A 20,264-nucleotide genomic window follows, 5' to 3' on the forward strand; every position below is an offset into this window, starting at 1 on the left:
TTGAAATTAAAGCAGGAATAGTTAACTTTGAGTGTCTCAATTTTTTTTATTTGAAATTATGTAGTTTTTCAAATGTTGTAATGGTAAGACAAGTGAGAATGAAATGTGCTCTTCAGATAGTTATTAATCTTTGCTTATTGTAGAAATTAAGAATTAAGAATAAATCTACTTTAATATTTGTGGTTCTGTTAAATACAAAGAGTATCTCAGTCTAATAATAGCTTTCTATGAGTAACAGTATTTTGTGTACAAGAGATTTGCTTCCAAAATGCCATATTTTAAGGTTATAATAATATCTTGTAGATTGGAGAAAATAGTTACTGGATCTATGAGGAGAAAATAGTTACTGGATCTATGAGGAGGGAAAGTGTTAAGATATTTTCAAATATAATTCACTTCTCTTTGTAATTCTTTTCCTTTAGGCAAATACCCTATCTGGATCTTCTCTCAGTCAGGCACCATCTCATATGTATGGCAATAGATTAAATTCAAATTCTTCAATGGCTGCTCTAATAGCTCAATCTGAGAACACTCAAACAGGTGAGTTTTCAAGAATATTTACACTCTGAAATTCTGTTCCTCTTGCTCAATGTAATTTCTTCCTCTGTGGCTCATTTTATATGAAAAGTCTAAAGGTGTGCTTAGTACAAGATCATGCCTTTTTATGTTTTTTTAACCTGAAGAATCACAGTTGGAAGTAAGTAGTATGCTGTGCTGCAAAATAGTGATGTGTTTTTTTCACTGTCTGAAGTGTAAATGTTTAAGCAGAGCCATCAGCAGACAGGAATGCAACAATGTCTCCTGTGACTTTTGTGATTGATGTGTTCAGTTCTCAGTTCTATGCAATGAAAGTAACAACACTGGGCTATTCTGTGAATAGCCTAAACCTTTATTTGCATAATTCATGAAATTGCATTATTACAAATGTGGTTAAAAAATCCTGTTAGAGAATTTCTACAGTGTTTAGTAATCCTGTGAAATTTTACCAGTTGACATTTTGTAGCATTTGCCTCTTGTACTATTTTAACGAGCCGTTGGATTTGCCTTGTTTCATTCCATCCTTAAGGATTTGTTGACTTGTCCAAGTAGTCATGCCTGTTTGGGGGAGGGGATTGGCTTTAGCAGTTCCCCAAAATGGATCAGTCATGTCTCTACCCTTTCAGGGTCAGAGTTTACTTGATTCAGAATAAGGGAGGGACAACCTTGAAAGAGGCCAGATAGGGTGCTTTTTATAAGCAACTAACTGTAGGGGAAATACAAGTTACTTTTCAGGCAGAGATTTTCTGTTACCTCAGGAATGTTTTGAAGGATTAATTTTTTTTCTTTTAAGTACAGAATTCTGTGTTCCTGCATATTTTTGTCAATTGAGATATTTAGTGTTATATGTAACCTTATTCTTAGTGTGAGGATTCATGTTATATACAAAATTTTAGTTTTGGTGTGTGGCTCTGTGTAATACATTAGGTATTTTATGATTTGTTCTGAGATGCAAAGTGTGAAAAAATACAAAGCATAAGGATTTGCCATGCTAAGCAATACAGATTAGCTGTCCACCACTGTGATTCATTACTTTAACCGTAGAAATTAAAAGTGGCTGAGGGGAGGGTACTACAAATGCAAACTATGCTTCTGTGCTGTAAAATTGAAAGGAGTAAATGAACGGAACATATCCATGGCCTCTACACCCAGAAAAACATGTAGGAACAACGCCTGACATGCCACAGTTCAGAAATTCTAAACTAGGAACATACTGGATCTTCTACAAAGTAACTACAAAGATAGTGGTAAAGGTTTTATGTATATTAGGAAAAATCAGGGCAAGAGCCTAAAACTTCTTATCTAGTGAGAGTCAACTTTATCAGCTATGAAATATTTACACTGCAGATCAGGATCTTGGAGACAATAGCCGCAGTCTTGTTGGCAGAGGAAGCTCTCCCCGAGGAAGTCTCTCACCAAGGTAAGCATTATTTACACTGCAAAGTAAGGCAAAAGAAACAGTTTGAGATTAGAAACTTCTTTATCTCATACCAGGAGCGTACATTTGCAAGGCTGTAGAAGCATTCAGAAGATAAGCATGTCTGGACAGTTAAGAAAAATGATTCTCAATTTGAATATTAAACAGATTTCAAAGCTTAAAAATTTTTTTTATTATATTTTTCCATTACTATTTATTCTCCTTTTCTTCCCCGCCCCCGACAATCACTGCACTGTTGTCCATGAGTCCTTTTTCCTTTTTGCTTGATCCCTCCACCCTCTAACTGCCTCTCCCCAACATAGCTGTCATCCTGCTCTCTATCTATGAGTCTGTCTCTGTTTTGCTTCTTAGTTCACTTTGTTCATCAGAGTCCACATATAAATGAAATCACCTAGTATTTGCCTTTCTCTGACTGCCTTATTTCACTTAATATGTAGTGTTCTCCAGGTCCAACCATGCTGTCACAAATGGTAAAATTTTCTTTTTTTTTACTGCTGAATAGTATTCATTGTGTAAATGTCCCACAGTTGTTTTATTCACTTGTCTGCTGATGGATACTTGGCTGCTTCCAAATCTTGATGATTGTAAATAATGCTGCAATGAACATAGAGGTGCTTATGTTCTTTCGAATTAGTCTTTTGGGTTTCTTCAGATAAATTCCCAGAAGTGGAATTACTGGGTCATAAAACAGTTTCATTTTTAATTTTTTGAGATTATCTCCATACTGTTTTCCATAGTGGCTGCACCAGTCTTCATTCCCACCAACAGTGCAAAAGGGTTTCTCTTCTCCACATCCTCACCAGCAAGTTTGTTGACTTATTGATGATTGTTATTTTGACTGCTTTGAGGTCATATCTCATTGTGGCTTTAATTTGCATCTCTCTGATGGAGTGATGCTGAGCATTTTTCCATATGTATATGGGGCACCTGTGTGTCCTCCTTGGAGAAGTGTCTATTCAGGTCCTTCACCCATTTTTTAATTGGATTTTGTGGTTTTGGTGTTGATTTTATAAGTTCTTTATAAATTTTGTATATTAACCCCATAGCAAATGGATCAGTGACTGTGTTCTTCCATTAAGTAGGTTGTCTTTTTATTTTGTTGATGGTTTACTTTGCTGTGCAGAAACTTTAGTTTGATGTAATACCATTTGTTTATTTTTTCTTTTGTTTCCCTTCCCCAAGGAGATACATCAGAAAAAATATTGCTATGAGCAATGTGTGAGATTTTATTGCCTATGTTTACTTCTGGGATTTTTATGGCTTTGGGTCTAACATTGAAGTCTTTAATCCACTTTGAATTTTATTCTTGTGTGTGGCATAAGAAGATGGTCTAGTTTAATTTTTCTGCACTTGTCTATCCAGTTTTGTGAACACGATTTGTTGAATGAATTAGCCTATTGTATGTGCTTGCTTTGTCTATCAAATACTAATTGACTGTAAAGGTGGGTTTGTTTCTGGGCTCTCTATTCTGTCCCATTGATCTATGTGTTTGTTTTTGTTGCCAGTACCATGCCGTTTTGATTACTGTGCCTTATAGTATAGTTTGATATTAGGCAGCATGATTTCTCCAATTTTGTTCTTCTCTTTCAAGGTTGCTGTTGCTGTTTGGGACCTTTTGTGGTTCCATATAATTTTTTAAAAATATTTGTTCTAGTCCTTTGAAATAATGTTATTGGTATCTTGTTAGGAATTGCATTGAATCTGTAGATTTCATTGGGTAGTATGGACATTTTAATGATGTTTGTTACTTCTTCCTAATCATGAACATGGTATGTACTTCCACTTACTCATCTCTTCTTCCATTGCTTTCTTCAGTGTCTTAAAATTTTCTGAGTATAGGTCTTTTATGTCCTTGGTTAGATTTATTCCCAGGTATTTTATTATTTTTGAAACAATTATAAATGGGATTATTTTTTTAATTTCCCTTTATGATAGTTCATTATTGGCATATAAAATGCAACTGATTTCTGAATATTAATTTTGTATCTTGCTACTTTGTTGAATTCATTTATCAATTCTAGTAGTTTCTTGGTGGAATCTTTGGTGTTCTTTATGTTCAGTGTTATGTCATCTGCAACTAAAAAGACGGTTTTATTTCTTCCTTTCCAGTTTGGATGCTTATTATTTATGTCTTCTTGTCTGATTGCTATGACTATCTAAGCCATAGCTTTTTAAAAGCTGTAACTCTTTTAGATTTCCAGTCAATATGAACTCTCATTATTTATATATTTAGCTGCTAGTATTATTAATGCATTAATTTGGGTGATCCTTTTTGGTCATAAAATAGTCTTGAAATCTCTTAATGCTAGACTCAATCAAGTTTTTTCAACTTTGGCTTCCAGTTTTAGTTCTGTTGTGGGCAATGCTCTTAACCCTTTAGTCCCTAGTTCCTAATTCAGTAAATGAGGTTTTTGTTGCTCACCTCTAAAATCTCTCTAGTTCTTAAAGTTGTTTGAATCAAAATATAGCAAATATATTACCTTGTTATTTGAAATTATCTTAGAATATGAAAGAATTCAGGTACCACGTATTAATAAATAATATATGTGAGATTATTCATACTCTTAGCAGGATGCTCTTAACCACAGTTGTACTGGAAGGTGGACTTTCTCTGAGCACAATCTAAGTGCCCCAAATTGTCTTTTCTCAGTGGGGAGAATGATTGTAAGAAATGTTGTGTCAGTTTGTAGATGACAGTGAAACTTCAGGCTCCGGCTATGCTTTAATTGATTTTATTCTCCTTTTAGTTTCTACACCTTTTCCTGGATTGTTTTCTCTCTATAATTTTGTAGACTCTGCCTCCAGTATGCTATTAGACTGGGTGAGAATGGAGAACGGAAGGAGGATAAAACACAGTCTAGAGTGTTTTTTCAACTATGGGAAGTTAAAAATTTTGTTAATTAAAAATTTTATGTGGTAACCATGATGAGTGTCAGTGTTGCTGTGTTACTGATACAGTCTGGAAAGTTCTATTAAGAAATACATTTGTCATTGAAGAGATTAGTACAAAAACCTCTGATTTTGCTATTTCCTGGTATATATACTGTTAGTGCCCTTTCCCTACATAATTCTAGGTGAACTAGAAGTAGTATTGTTTTTCCTAATTGAGCTCTGCAGAAATTTAAATATTCTTTCTTTTGAAACTAGGAGTATGAATATTATACACAATGATAACAACATCTGACTAATCTCTAATTTTGTGCTGTGATTACTTTTGTTTTACTTTATTCTTCTTTTCAAAGAAGAAAGTTAATGTATTTTTCCTCATATGTTTAGAAGAGGAAGCATTTCTGGGACCCCTCCCCCCTTTAAAATTAAAACACTATACAAGCTATCCAGGAATTATTTAAGCTCCCTTAGTACTATTTTGCTGGGTATCATTATTTTTCATTAGCTAAATGGGACTTAACACAATAAATGCTACAAAATTATTTTTAGCATCTATGTCCAATTTATATTACCCTTTAAAGATCAGCCTGAAATGAAATAGCCTAAATTATCCTGGCACAATGAACTATGTGGCGTACAATAGCCAAATGTATGTAACAGATGATATTTTCATATGGAATAAAAAAACCCATTTGTTTAACTTCTTATCTAAAGAGAGCTTTCTAACCCTGGCTGGTGTAGCTCAGTGGATTGAGCGCAGGCCTGCTAACCGAAGGACCTGCGAACCACATGATCGAGGTTCGATTCCCAGTCAGGGCACATGCCTGGGTTGCAGGCCAGTTCCCGACAGGGTACACACGAGAGGCAACCATACATTGATATTTCTCTCCCTATCTCCTTCCCTTTTCCTCTAAAGGTAAATAAATAAAATCTTTTTTAAAAAACTTAAAAAAATAAACAGATTTTTCTAGAGAAGCATTTTAATTAAGGCAGTGGCAAACAGTAGTGGGTTTTTAGAAGACCTGGCTGTAGCCACAGTTCTGTCATTTGCTTAGCAGTGTGCCTTTGGACAGGTCTTTCCAGGCCCACTTGTTCGCTCAGGTAGAACCAGAGCCAATGAGTCAGGTTTTGACTTCTCACCAGGTAGTTGTGAAGATCTTATGATATGATTCTGTGGAAACTCTAAAACAAGACCTTTACTCATGTATTATATTAGTATGGGAGCTGGGAGCCAGAAATGGCCACTTCTACTAATTTAAAACAAAATGTGGATGACTGAGGATAATACATATTCTTCTTAATATTAGAAGTGTTGATTTTTGTATTTTAAAGTAGAGTGTTGGAACTTTATTCTCTTCTGGCTAATTACATTAAAAATTTTTTCTAATCCTGTCTTTCCTTTTTGCTTTATAAACCTATATCAAGTTCTTTTATAGTCTGTTTCAGAGATTATTGGTTGTGTGTCTATATTTTCTAGTGGTTTTTAATTAACTGATATGGCCAGCTAATCCCTTGATTGTACAATTTGAGGAGGAAGGATGATAATTACTAAATTTTAGAGTAGATTATGGTTTTATCGTTCTAGCATAGGCAGCTTGGTGTTAGAAAACTTGTACTGGAAAGGGGTTACCATAAGGTGAGAAATGTGAATGTGCTCTCCTTCAAAGAGTTCTTCTGTTTAACCTGAAAATTAATTTTTTTCTCCAGATCGCCTGTAAGTAGCTTACAGATTCGCTATGATCCACCAGGCAACAGCAGTTTGGAAAATCTGCCTCCAGTAGCAGCCAGCATAGAACAACTTTTGGAGAGGCAGTGGAGTGAAGGACAGCAATTTTTACTAGAACAGGGTACTCCTAGTGACAGTAAGTATTCTTTTCTTGTCTTTAAAGAAAGATGAATAGGCGGATGGGTAAATGAACTGACATGATACGTATAGAAGTCACATTTATCAAGAATGAAATTATGATACATGTTATCTTACATATTATATGTAAGAAAATGTAATTTAGTGGTTTAATAGAACAAATTCTATACTTTCACTGCTTGGACTTGAATCTTGTCTTTACCTGTGATTAATGGTATGATCCTGAGTAAGTTTCTTAAGTGTCAATGTACTTTAGTCTCCCATTTGTAAAATGGGAGTAATAATGTACCTGTATCAGAGGTTTTTGAGGGTTAAATGACAAAAAGTATGTAGCCCTGGCCAGTGTGGTTTGGTTGGTTGGAACGGTGTCCTGTAACTGAAGGGTTTTGGGTTCAATTCCTGGTTGGGGCACATGCCACCCCTGTGGTTTGGTCCCAGATTTGGGCGTATACCATCCCTGGCCTGGGTGTGCATGGGTGACCGTCAGTTGATGCTTCTCTCTCATGTTGATGTTTCTCCCTCTCCCTTTGTCTCTAAAAAGCAGTGAAGAAATGTCCTCAGATGAGGATTTAAAAAAGAAGTAAAGAATATTGCTTGACTCATAAACAGCACTTACCCATTACCTGGTTATTGTTAGTACTACCTATAATTATAATATTGATACATTATTTCTCACCGTAATCTCATCAATTTTAAACTTACTAAAATATACAAGTTGTATTTTTCTTTTAGCTTAATTGTTTGAAGGAAATTTGTTCACCTCTGGAGAATTTACAAGGGGGGACCCCCCAAAAACTGTAATTATCTTCTGGAGGGCGGGCCCCTTGTAGTACAGGCCTCCCCTGCTAGGTGAGTGTTCCAGGAATTGATCTAGGAATCTGAGACTTCCGCCAAGATGGAGGCATAGGTGGAAACACTGTGCCTTCTCCCACAACCAAGTTTGAATACAACAAAGGTTTGGAGAAACAAAGACACAACCAAAGGACAGAAAATTGAATTATATGGAAGTCCGACTACATCTAACCGTTCAATGGGGACGGTAAGAGGGGCGGAGCCATCAGTGAGCAGGGTCGGGCAGGACAGGTCCCCCGACCCAGGCGTGCAGGCAGCCAGAACCAGTTGGGGTGCAGGGCAGACTGACTGCGGTCGCACATTCACGCACAGTGAGACAGACCACGCAGGCCCCAGGGGGCGAGGGCTGATGGCAGTGGCACATTCGCGTGCAGTGGGACGAAACACATGGGCCCGGTGACGGCAGCAGCTGCAGCACCGGTGAGGGCCGAGACAGAAGGCGGCAGACAGGACGCCATAGTCCCTCTTTGACCCCGCCCCCACATACAGCATCACAACCCAGTGACTTAGTTGCCCTGCGCTAGTGAACACCTTAGGGCTCCAATCCTGCTACAGAATAGGCACAAACAGCCCAAAAGATGATGCAAGAATAACTCAAAGTCCCAGAGCCAATAACTCTAAGCAACAGAGAAATTGCCAGCCTCTCAGAAGCACAATTCAAGACATTATTTATCAGGATGCTCACAGAACTGGTAGATTATAGTCACAAATTAGAGGAACATAGTCACAAATTAGAGGAACATATGAAGGCTAAACTAATTAAAATGAAGCGAGATGCACAGGAAACCAATAGTGATGGAAAGGAAACTGGGACTCAAATCAATGGAATGGCCCAGAAGGAAGAACAAAACATCCGACCAGAAAGGAATGAAGAAATGAGAATTCAAAAAAATGAGTAGAGGCTTAGGAACCTCCAGGACATCTTTAAATGTTCCAACATCCGGATTATATAGGGGTACCAGAAGGGGAAGAGGAACAGCAACAAGTGGAAAACTTATTTGAACAAATAATAAAGGAGAACTTCCCCAGTCTGGCAAAGGAAATAGACTTCCAGGAAATCCAGGAAGCTCAGAGAGTCCCAAAGAAGTTGGACCCAAGAAGGGACACACCAAGGCACATCATAATTACATTAGCCAAGACTAAAGTGAAGGAGAGAATCCTAGAAGCAGCAAGAGATAAGGGGACAGTCTCCTACAAAGGAGTACCCATCAGACTGTCAGCTGATTTCTCAAAAGAGACCTTACAGGCAAGAAGGGGCTGGAAAGAAGTATTCCAAGTCAGGAAATCCAAAGACCTACATCCAACATTGCTTTATCCAGCAAAACTTTCATTTAGAATGGAAGGGCAGATAAAGTGCTTCTCAGATAAGGTCAAGTTCAAGGAGTTCATCATCACCAAGCCCTTATTATATGAAATGCTAAAGGGACTTATATAAGAAAAAGAAGATGAAAAATATGAACAGTGAAAGGACAGCAAACTCACAGTTATTAACAACCACACCTAAAACAAAAGCAAACCAAGAGGACAGCTAGATCAGGAGTGGAACCATAGAAATGAAGAACACATGGAGGGTTAGCAACAGGGGAGTGGGAGGAGAAGGGGGGAGAAGGTACAGAAAATAGCATAGAGAGTAGGTAGAAAATAGATAGGGGGGAGGGCAAGAATAGTGGGGGAAATACAGAATTTAAAGAACTTGAGACACGTGGTTATAAACTAAGGGGGGAGAATGGTGGGGGAGGGAGTGTGCGGGGGGGAAGGGAATGAAGAGAGGTATAGAACAACTGTAATGGTATAATCAATAAAATATATTAAAAAAATAAAATAAAATACACAAGTTGTATTTTTCTTTTAGCTTAATTGTTTGAAGGAAATTTGCTCACCTCTGGAGAATTTACAAGGGGGGACCCCCCAAAAACTGTAATTATCTTCTGGAGGGCGGGCCCCTTGTACTACAGGCCTCCCCTGCTAGGTGAGTGTTCCAGGAATTGATCTACGAATCCATCTGTGTACCAGTGTACCAGCTGGCATTGTGGTGAGAGGCTGCTTTGGCTTCTGTGAATTTTTTTATTGAAGACTCAGAGCATTTGCCCATTTCATCATAGGTGATTTGCCTGCACTGTACTGTGTGTTAAGCAGTTTTTGACAAAAACAGCATGACCCCATACCCCACCCTCCCTGTTCACTGTATCTTGCCCTGAGTGACTTTGTTTTTGGTTCCCCCAATGAAAAAAGTCCTCAAAGGGAAACGTTTTGCCAGTGTAGAAGAGGTGAAACAAAAAATGGCAGAAGCACAAAAAGGCATCAAAGTCAATGAATTGAAAAACTGTTTTGAGCAGTGGGAAAAAATGTCTTAATTTAGGGGTATTTTATCAAATGGAGAGTACTTTGAAGGTGACTGGAATTTAAATGTGTGAGAATACACAATTTTTTATACATAAATTCTGGGGATTTTGGGGTCCCCCCATATTTTAAAAAGTGCATGTAGTTCATTATGGCCAACTATCTTTTTGATTTTGTATTTTGGATGAGAAAGAATAAAAATGGTATATTATATATAATTTATTAAATCATATAACTTATGCTATAAATAATTTAGCAACTTCACAATTTTAATTATTGGTGGGGGGCCATGGGTAAAAAATGTCAAAAAGCAAAGTTACAGTCAGTATAAGTTAGCTGGAAAAGTGGCCTGGTGAAAAATGTATCCTCGTGTTAAGGATATGTTTTTCAGGGGAAAATTGGTAGGTTTTATCATTTTGGGATATACATTTTTGCTGCTTTAATTTATTAAAACATTTTGCTTGTTATCATAAATTGATATTTTTATCAATGATGTCCTGACCAAAAAAAATGCCAATTGTAAGGAAATTCATGCTGGGCTAATCCCTTAAATATGATAGCTGGAGAACAGGTTTTGCTTAGTCTTATTGCATCTCACTTGGGTGCACTAAGGGTTTCTTTGTGGGATCTTGAAGAGGAGGGATAAGTGTTAAAATCTTTGGAAATGACCATATGTGTCTTTTGAAGACCCAGAGGGCATGTTAAACAAATACTACTTTTTAAGACACGGGACTTTTAAAGTGTCTATTACTGTAGCATAACAGTGGCACTCCATGTTGTCAGTCAAAAGCTCTCAGTTGTGTTTGAGGTGATGAGGCAGGACAGAAACTGAGTCTGTTTACAGATGATGAGCCTTCTCTGGGAGTCAGGGCTGAGGTGCATGCACACTGCCCCCTGCTGGGAGATCTGTACATAAGCATGCTGAGCATCTGGGTTTGGAGGTTCCTCACCTTGTCTGCTGGCATACTTAGCTTAACCAAGCAGGAGACAAAAACGTGGCCTTTATTGTGTTGAAGGATATTGGTGTGATTCTTTCCACTATAAATGCGCTATTAATGTATAATCATGGCAGGCACTTTGAATTTTTAATTAGGCTTATTTTGATGAAAATAGAATGTTTTTGTCATTTTTATGTTATTTTTTTGAGAATGGAAATTACATGAACCAGGTAGGTGTTTTCTCTTTTTGTGTTATCCTTATATATGTACAAATATATTATATATATCTACATATAAATTTAGGAATAAAACCTAACCACTTAAAAATGCTTTACAGAATCTCTACTTTTCTATTTTGACTTATTTCAAAAAGTTATTGACACTTAAATCCTTAAAATACTTACCCTGTGTGTGTGAACTTGTCTTTGTTAATAATGATCCAAATGTTTGCTAGTTTTAGGAATGCTGAAGTCATTACACCAACTTCAAGTTGAAAATCGAAGATTAGAGGAACAAATTAAAAACCTAACTGCCAAAAAGGAACGCCTTCAGTTATTGAATGCACAGCTCTCAGTGCCTTTTCCAACAATAACAACAAATCCTAGTCCATCTCATCAAATTCATGCATTTTCAGCACAGAATGGTATGAAAATATTTATTGTGCCTCTAAGGAAAGTAATTTAGACTTACAATACCTTTTAAGTAAGTGAATAATAACTTATATGAAGATGTAGAAAAGGAATGATAATTTCGAAGAGCATAAAGAATCCTCTTAAGTGAACTTGATTTTTCCTAACTTATTTAGCATATAATTTAACGATAAAATTTAAATATATAATGATCTCTATTGATTTAAATCCATGGTATTCAATAGAGATATAGATTTTTTCTTTAAATGGTCTTAGGCAGAGTAAGACTTAATTTTTAAGTGTTTTTAATTGGGCTTCAGGGTTAGCTTTCAGAAAGCCTTTAATCTTACACATAACGTAATTTAACAGGGTAAATAGGTTGGGTTTTTTTTGTCTTTTATTATTCCAGCTCCTACTACTGATTCCTTGAACAGCAGTAAGAGCCCTCATCTAGGAAACAGCTTTTTACCTGACAATTCTCTTCCTGTATTAAATCAGGTAATTTTGATGTGGTTGGTTTCATTTGTGTATTTTACTCATAAACAATAGTGTATCCCATTAAATGGTTTAAAATTATTTCAAACAATTTTAATGTGTTCCTTACAATATAAATTTGTATTCTTTGTTTCATTAGGACTTAACCTCCAGTGGACAAAGCACCAGCAGCTCATCAGCTCTTTCTACGCCACCCCCTGCTGGGCAGAGTCCAGCTCAGCAGGGCACAGGCGTTAGTGGAGTGCAGCAGGTCAATGGTGTGACAGTGGGGGCACTGGCCGGGGGAATGCAGACTGTAACATCTACCATTCCTGCAGTGCCTGGAGTGGGTGGGATAATTGGAGCTTTGCCAGGTAACCAACTGGCAATTAATGGCATTGTAGGAGCTTTAAATGGTGTTATTCAGACCCCTGTCACAATGTCCCAGAACCCTACCCCCCTCACCCACACAACTGTACAACCTAATGCAACTCATCCAATGCCAGCTACACTGACTAACAGGTAAGAAACTTACTTAAAATATATTTTAGGTTTTCCAGTGTAACATAATACTGTTGTCCATGTTTTAGACTGGGATTTTTAATATTCTCCATGTAGATGTACTCTAAGAAATTACAATCCACCAAACTTTAAGTATATTTACTGAGAGCCATTTATTTTTTAAACTCAAGTAATTTTGATTAAAACAAAAGTAAGCCACTTGAATAACAAAACATCAAATATATTCTGTACTGAAAAATTCCCTTTTGATCTTATGCTGTGTATAGTGCCTTTATATATCATAAATTCAAAAGAAAAGTAGTATTGTAATGAAGATCACATATGAACACTGGTTTCTTAAAATTCAGCTATGTAATTCTGTTCGCTTTATAATAAAAGATTTTGATAGGATGAAGGTTAGATACTTATCTTGATATCAAGGAAGTCAGACTCACTATTTCATTGTTCTGGAATTTCATTTAAATGTTTGTTCAAAATAAAGAGACTAGTGTCATGTTATTGAACATAGTCTTAAGGAATAAATCATTTTAAATGGATTTCCAGTGGGCAACAGTAAACTTTTTTCTGGCTCTCTCTTCATTAGTGTTTAATTTTACTGACCACTGGGACCATTTTAAAAGGTTGGGTCAAACCACTGACTAATGTGTTTAGATTATGTCTTATTTTAAATATGTGTTACTTAATGTAGGTTAAATTACTCTTGAATAACTAAGAATAAATTAATTACATGTGCATGTCGTAAACACATGTAATTTTTTAAAAAGATTTATTTATTTATTTTTAAAGGGGAAGGGAAGGAGAGAGGGAGAGAAACATCACTGTATGGCTGCTTCTCATGCACCCCCTGCTGGGGACTGGCCTGCAACCCAGGCATGTGCCCTGACTGGGAATCGAACCACAGCTCTTTGGTTCGCAGGCCCATGCTCAATCCACTGAGCTACACCAGCCAGGGCAGCATGTGTAAATTTCTATTTCATAAAATAATTTAGTACCTGCTTAGTTTACAATAAAAGGGAAAACAAAACACGTGTTGATGCCCTGGCTGGCGTAGCTCAGTGGATTGAGCACAGGCCTGCGAACCAGAGGATCGCGGTTCCATTCCCAGTCAGGGCACATGCCTGGGTTGCAGGCCAGTTCCCTGCAGGCCAACTCCCAGCAGGGGCCGCACGAAAGGCAACTGTACATTGATGTTTCTCTCCCTCTCTCCTTCCCCTCTAAAGATAAATAAATAAATAAAATCTTTAAAAAAAAACAAACGTGTCTTGACAGTGTGAGTTCTTGTGTATCTGCATGCATGCTTGCACACACAGGTGTGTGCAGCTACATACAAAAATAAGAAATTTGCCTGTCATTGTTTTCAAAATGTGTTAAGATTAAAAATTTGATTTGAACTTATTAAACATAAAATCAAAGAGTAGTCTTTCATTTTACATTTAAAAAAACATTAAAGGTATATAGTAGAAAGTAAGAATTTTAATCTTTTTTTCAGTGCCTCAGGACTAGGATTACTTTCTGACCAGCAAAGACAAATATTTCTTCATCAACAGCAATTTCAGCAGTTGTTAAATTCTCAACAGCTCACTCCAGTAAGTGCTTCCTTTTGATATCAGTAGTACTTGATTTTTTTATTAGGAGAATTGATGTAAGTTAAAGTAGATAGATATTCTGTGTAATGTACTGATTACCCACTTTGTGCGACAAAGTTAACAGATGCATACTGCAGAAATAGTTTGTCTTGCCATTCGGTCTAGTCTGCAATACTTGCAGTGACACTGTTGACCCCACTGATCACGGTCTGTGGTGCTCTTGTAGACTCTGGTGGTAGAGTGGTGAACAAGACTTTGTATTTTTGTGGAGCTTCCTTCTGAGAGGGGAGATGGACAGTAAATAGATATATACTATTAGGTAGTGATTAAGTATTGAGAAGAAAAATAAAGCAGGGTAAAGTGATAGAGAACAGTGGTATGAGGGTCATTTTAAGTAGGATGGTCCAGCTTCTTTGAGTAGGTGATGTTTGAGCACAGATCTGAATAAAAGTTTAAGGAGCATGACTTTTGACATAGGAAAAGACGAGAAAGCACATTCCAGGTAGAGGGAACAGCAGTTGTAAAGACCTCAGCTGGACAAGTATTTATGTTTTGGGGACTAGAAAGACAGCCAGCATGACTGCATAATGAGACAGGCCAATGCAGAGGGTCAGACAGATAGGTTTGGTATAGAAGATCATAGACTAACTTATTTGGCTCTCTGTGGCAAGAAATTTAAATTTACCTTAATTGTGAAGGAAAGCCATTGGTGATTTTTTTAACCTTTCTATTGTGGAATATTTTAAGTGCACTGATAAAGAGTATAATACTTGTATACTAACCACCTAGCTTTAATAATTATCCCAATTTTTAAAAAGTTTTATTTCCTTTATTTTCACTTTTCCCTTCAGGATTATTTTAAAGAATTAATTGGAGGGCTTTGAACAGTATAGTGACATGATAATCACATTTTTTAAAGGATGAATTTAGCTGCTGCATTATGGGGAGTAATGTGTGTGTGTTAGGAGGGGAGGTGGTGGCAACAGTAGAAACAGGAGCATCACAGGTAGATGCTGGTATTTTAAAACAGCGTGATAAACATGGTGGGAAACTGTATGGAATTGTGTATGTTGAAGATAGAACCAACAAGACTTGTTTGTTGGACATTCAAGAAAAAAAAAGTCCTGTCACCTGCTCAGTGTAGCTCAGTGGATTGATTGAGCGCGGGCTGCAAACCAAAGGGTCGCAGGTTTGATTCCCAGTCAGGGCACATGCCTGGGTTGTGGGCCAGGTCCCCTGTGGGGGCCATGTGAAAGGAACCACACATTGATGTTTCTCTCTCTTTCTCCCTCCCTTCCCCTCTCTCTAAAAATAAATAAATAAAATCTTTAAAAAAAGAGTCCTGCCCTGGCTGGTGCAGCTCCATGGACTGAGCACCAGCCTGCGAACTGAGAGATTGCTGGTTTGATTCCAGCCAGGGCACCTGCCTGGGTTGTGAGCCAGGTCCCCAACTTGGGGGCGTGCAAGAGGCAACTCTTTCATTCTCACACAATGATGTTTCTTTCCCTCTCTGTCTCTTTCTCTTCTCCTCTCTCTAAAAAATAAAGAAATAGAATCTTCTTAAAAAGAAAAGAAAAAGAGAGAGCCCTTAAACAATGGATGTTGACTTATTACTGAGATTTGGATGACTAGGAGGAGCCGGTTTTGCAGAGATAACAGGAGTTTGCTGTGTGCATTCTGAGTTTGAGACATCTGGTTTTAGATGGTCAAGTGGGTGTCTAAGGATAGAAATGGATATGTAAATGTGGGGTCATTACTGCGTATGTGATTTTTAGATCCACAAGATTTGATAAGATCTGAAGACTGAGCTTGAACACCCTGGAGGAGAATAATAATGTACTAAAGCATATTGAAAAAAAGTGGCCACCAGTGACCTAAGAGGGAAACTGAGAAAGTGGTCTTCTAGGGACCCATGTGAAGAAAATGTTTTAAGAAAGGGAGGACTCTGCTGCATAAAATGCTTCTGGCAGGACAAGTAAGAATTGACCACTGGATTCGGCCGTCTAGAGGTTTTTCATGCAAGCAGTTTTAGTGAGAAGTAAAAACCTCACTCGGTGGTTCAAAAGAAGATGGAAGGAGAGGAAGTGAAGGTGGCGTGGAGGCAAGTAAAGATCTATTACTGTGGGAAGCAAGGAAATGGACACCTAACAGGAGAAAGACATGGTCTAGGGAGGGTGGTTCCATTTTGAATATGACAGTCTCTGTGGATAAGTTAACTTCCGGTACAGGCGAGAGGAAGGAGAGCCCCAGATCAGCAAAGTTTCTCCGAAAGAAGAGGAGCTGAGCACGGCATTCTGTTCTGAGAAGAGGGCGGGCAGAACAGCTGTCAGTGGGTTTTATGATAGGCTATTGAGGGTATCCACTTTTAATGCTTTTATTTTTTTAAAGTAAATTATAAATAAAGGGGTCAGCTGAGGGACAGTGGAGTATTGGTGGTTAAGAAGATGTGGAGTAAATGCACTGGCAGAGGGGGAGGAAGAGCTAACTAAGACTTGGGGAAGTGTGTGGCTCACGTGCAAGGGCAGCACTGACTGGCCCTCTGTGGTCATGAATTTAGTCTCCAAGTTCATGTGGTCGTGTGACTTTTCTCCAGCCCCATTTCCCTAGCACACTTCACTGAGTTAGACTGCCTGTAGAAGGTACTATTTAAATGACTCAGAGTTTCAGCCTTTTAATAATTTCTTTCTAGAATATATTTACCTACTTTCTTGATTGAGTCAAAAATATATTGAAAATATTTGGCATCATTTTCATATACTGTATTTCCAGTGGTATAAAGACAGATTGTATATAAGTTCTGAAATGCTTAAGCTAAAATGTGATCTTGTTTTCTTATCTCAAGCTGCCTCTTAATTATGAAGTACTGAAATTCAGCTAATTTGGGGCTCTTCCTGTGAATCAAGATTCACTCTCGTAATAGCACATATAGATGTCTCATTTCCAGAACATGGTTGATTAAGGAATTTTTAGTACAAATTGTTTCTCAGAAACCATAAGGACTGAAGCAGTTTAAACTTTACTTTTTCCTTTGTCAGCCAGGGTCATGAGGTAAAGTTTATTCATTTATAAACATTGAACTTTATGTAGGCAAGAATTATTACAAGGCATATTTTCTTCTCCCATTTTAAGAACTTTAAAAAATATTTTATTTATTTATTTTTATAGAGAGGGGACAGGAAAGAGAAAGAATGGGAGAGAAAAACATCAGTGTGTGGTTGCCTCACATGTGTCCCCTACTGGGGACCTGGCCTGCAACCTAGTCATGTGCCCTGACTGGGAATCAAACTGGTGAGCCTTTGCTTCACAGGTCTGTGTGCAATCCACTGAGCTACACCAGCCAGGACTTAAGAAAAACTCTTGCTTCACCCTACCCCCCTACCAGCTGCTACCCTGTTTCTCTGCTCACTGTGTCTTCCCAATGTCGCTGAGTCCTGTGGTCAGTTCAGTTTTTTAAAAGATTTTATTTATTTATTTTTAGAGAGAGGGGAAAGGAGGGAGAAGGATAGGGAGATAAACATCGGTGTGAGAGAAACATCAACCAGTTGCCTCTTGCATATGCCCTGACCTGGGACCAAACCCACAACCCAGTCATCTGCCCTGACCGTGAATCCAACTGTGACTTTTTGCTTTATGGGACAGTGCCCAACCAACTGAGCCACATTGGTCAGTTCTAGTTTTTCACCTCACTTCACCTGGCTGGAGACAGCATTTGACAGAGTTGATCACTCTTTCCTTCTTGAAACACTTTCTTACTTTAATTTCCAGATAATTTCTGGAAATTTCTTATGATAATTTCCACGTTATCATAAAATATTTTCTGCCTAACTGGCCATTCCTTTTCTCCTCTTCCCCTCAGCCCCTTAGAGTGTTCTAGAATTTGGTGATCTCCAGTCATGTAGCTTTAAATACCTTTCGTGTATAAATACTTTTCCAGCCCAGGCCTTACTCTGGAATTTCAGACTTCTGTATCCAAGTGCTTACTTGTTATCTCCACTTGGATATCTTACTAGATATTTCATCCATAGCCTGTCCACAACTGAGATGATAATCTTTCACCGCATACCTGCTCCATACACAGTTTCTTTTCCTCAGCTCACGGCAAGCCCATTCTTCCAGCTGCTCAAGGCAAAAACCTGGCAGTCATTCTTCGCTCCTCCCTTTCTCTCATGCCTCACACATTGAATCCATGAAGAAATCCTGAATCAGGTTGTCACTTCTCTGCTCAAAACCTTACACTTTTTACTTTGAGTAAAAGGTAAAGAAGTACTCATGGCCTATGGCCGTGAGGCCCATATTCTCCTCTTGCCTCTTCCTTGCTCCCTCCACTTCAGCACCTCTGGTCTTGCTATTTCCCTTGATTATACTGGATGTGCAATATAGCCCATTAGCACTGGCTGTTCTACCTACCTAGGACACCCCCACCCTGCCCCGCCCATATCTACACAGAGAATTCTCTGACAGATCTATCTCATTTTGTTTTAAGATTTTATTTTATTTATTTTATTTTTAGAGAGAGGGGAAGAGAGGGAGAAAAACATCATTGTTCAAGAGAGGCTGTTGCCTCTCCCGTGCCCCTTACTGGGGACCTGGCCTGCAACCCAGGCGTGTACCCTGACTGGGAATCGAACCAGTGACCTTTTGGTTCACAGACCTGCAGTCAGTCCACTGAGCCACACCAGCCAGGGCTGACCAGTCTATTTCACAAGACCCATATATACATTTCTCTATCCCCTGACCCTCAGCAATATTCATATTCTAACATTTTTGTCTTTCCCTCTTCCTCCCAGGGTGGACTGCATAAGGACAGGGTCCTCCCCTCCCTCCCCACCAATTAATATGTCTCAGGCACAAAACACATGTCTCTAAACAGTGCCTGGCACAGAGGAAAGCACTCAGGAAATGAAATACATGCTCACTGTAAAGAGTAGTCTCGTAACTACATGAAGAAAGCACTTCTGTTGGCATGAATGACAACTTTAAACATATTTTAAGTTCCCAGAATTACAGGAAGGATTTTGCCCACATAGTTTATTCTGAAGTCACATACAGAGAACTTAATGAGTTCTGTAAGTTGCTGTTGGTCTTGATTATCATGGATAACCCAATTTAAATAGAGGTCTCCTATATTTGTTTGCCCATTTTGGAAATAAGCCATTCACTAATGGTATTAGCATTTTATAGTAGATATTATCTAGTATAGTGTATTTTTCCAGAAGAGATACTAGTTTTTTTCTTAATAGTATGGATGTGACTTATGTTTAACTCTCTAATATTAAAGAAGAAAATAGAAAAGGCAAGCTTTACTGACTGCTGAATTCTGTGACAGGGAACTCATCTTTTCTCACATATTTTTACCTAAGGAGCAACATCAGGCCCTTCTGTATCAGTTAGTGCAGCAGCATCACCACCAGCAGCACCATCAGCCTGAACTACAGCAGCTGCAGATTTCTGGACCAACACAAATACCAATAAACAACCTACTTGCAGGTACTCAGGCGCCGCCGCTGCACCCAGCTACCACCAACCCGTTTCTCACCATCCATGGCGACAGTGCAAGTCAGAAAGGAGCAGTAAGTGTCTTTGATTATATCTAGTGAAATAAAAAGAACTTTATTGATTAATCAGAGATGATTTTCTTCTGTCTCTCCCTTTAAAAAAATACTCCCCCTGTAATTTCTTCTTAATACAAGTTATTTAGCAACTGGATAGTATAAATACAAAGGACCTAACCCAAATTATATATTTTCTAAGTATATCGGTTTGAATTTGCACATAAAGTTTTAGTGGCATGGGGACAGTCCACTCAGAAGACAATATTTGGTGCTTTGTGAGAATAATTAGTTTAATTATAGAACTAGCCTAGATATTTTAGGAATGCTTTTATTATTTTACCCTGAAGTGCTTCCTAAAATTGACTTCTATTTATAATAAAATTAATATATAACTTTTAGAGTACTCCAACCATTCTATCAGGTTACTCTTTTTAAAAAAGTAAATTACAGCCCTGACCAGTATGGTTCAGTAGATTTGGCGTTGTGCCACAAAGCAAAAGGTTGGGGGTTCCAATTCCTGAACAGGGCACATGTCTGGGTTGTGGGCCAGGTGTCCAGTTGAGGGCATAGGAGAGGCAAGCAGTCGGTGTTTTTCTTGTGCATTGGTATTTCTCTGCCTCTCTTCCCCCACTCTAAAAACAAA

At 38.0% G+C, this 20,264-nt stretch overlaps 1 protein-coding gene across 9 annotated transcripts in view; it reads left to right on the forward strand.

Annotated features, from left to right (window-relative positions):
• The window catches only part of MLLT10 (MLLT10 histone lysine methyltransferase DOT1L cofactor), a 251,441-nt gene that overhangs the window by 228,526 nt on the left and 2,651 nt on the right, over positions 1–20,264 (forward strand). For 8 of the 9 annotated variants that reach the window (XM_037058099.1, XM_037058098.1, XM_037058097.1 and 5 more), the window contains 8 exons: positions 423–540; positions 1,885–1,957; positions 6,572–6,726; positions 11,313–11,501; positions 11,897–11,985; positions 12,122–12,483; positions 13,973–14,069; positions 19,430–19,639. In XM_037058099.1, the coding sequence (XP_036913994.1) occupies positions 423–540; positions 1,885–1,957; positions 6,572–6,726; positions 11,313–11,501; positions 11,897–11,985; positions 12,122–12,483; positions 13,973–14,069; positions 19,430–19,639 (1,293 nt within the window). The remainder of the gene's footprint in view (positions 1–422; positions 541–1,884; positions 1,958–6,571; positions 6,727–11,312; positions 11,502–11,896; positions 11,986–12,121; positions 12,484–13,972; positions 14,070–19,429; positions 19,640–20,264) is intronic. The other variant, XM_037058102.1, reaches the window with a different exon arrangement.

The sequence above is a fragment of the Sturnira hondurensis genome, unplaced genomic scaffold, assembly GCF_014824575.4.
Source record: "Sturnira hondurensis isolate 20B ecotype Veracruz unplaced genomic scaffold, ASM1482457v3 Scaffold0009906, whole genome shotgun sequence".
NCBI lineage: Eukaryota > Metazoa > Chordata > Mammalia > Chiroptera > Phyllostomidae > Sturnira > Sturnira hondurensis.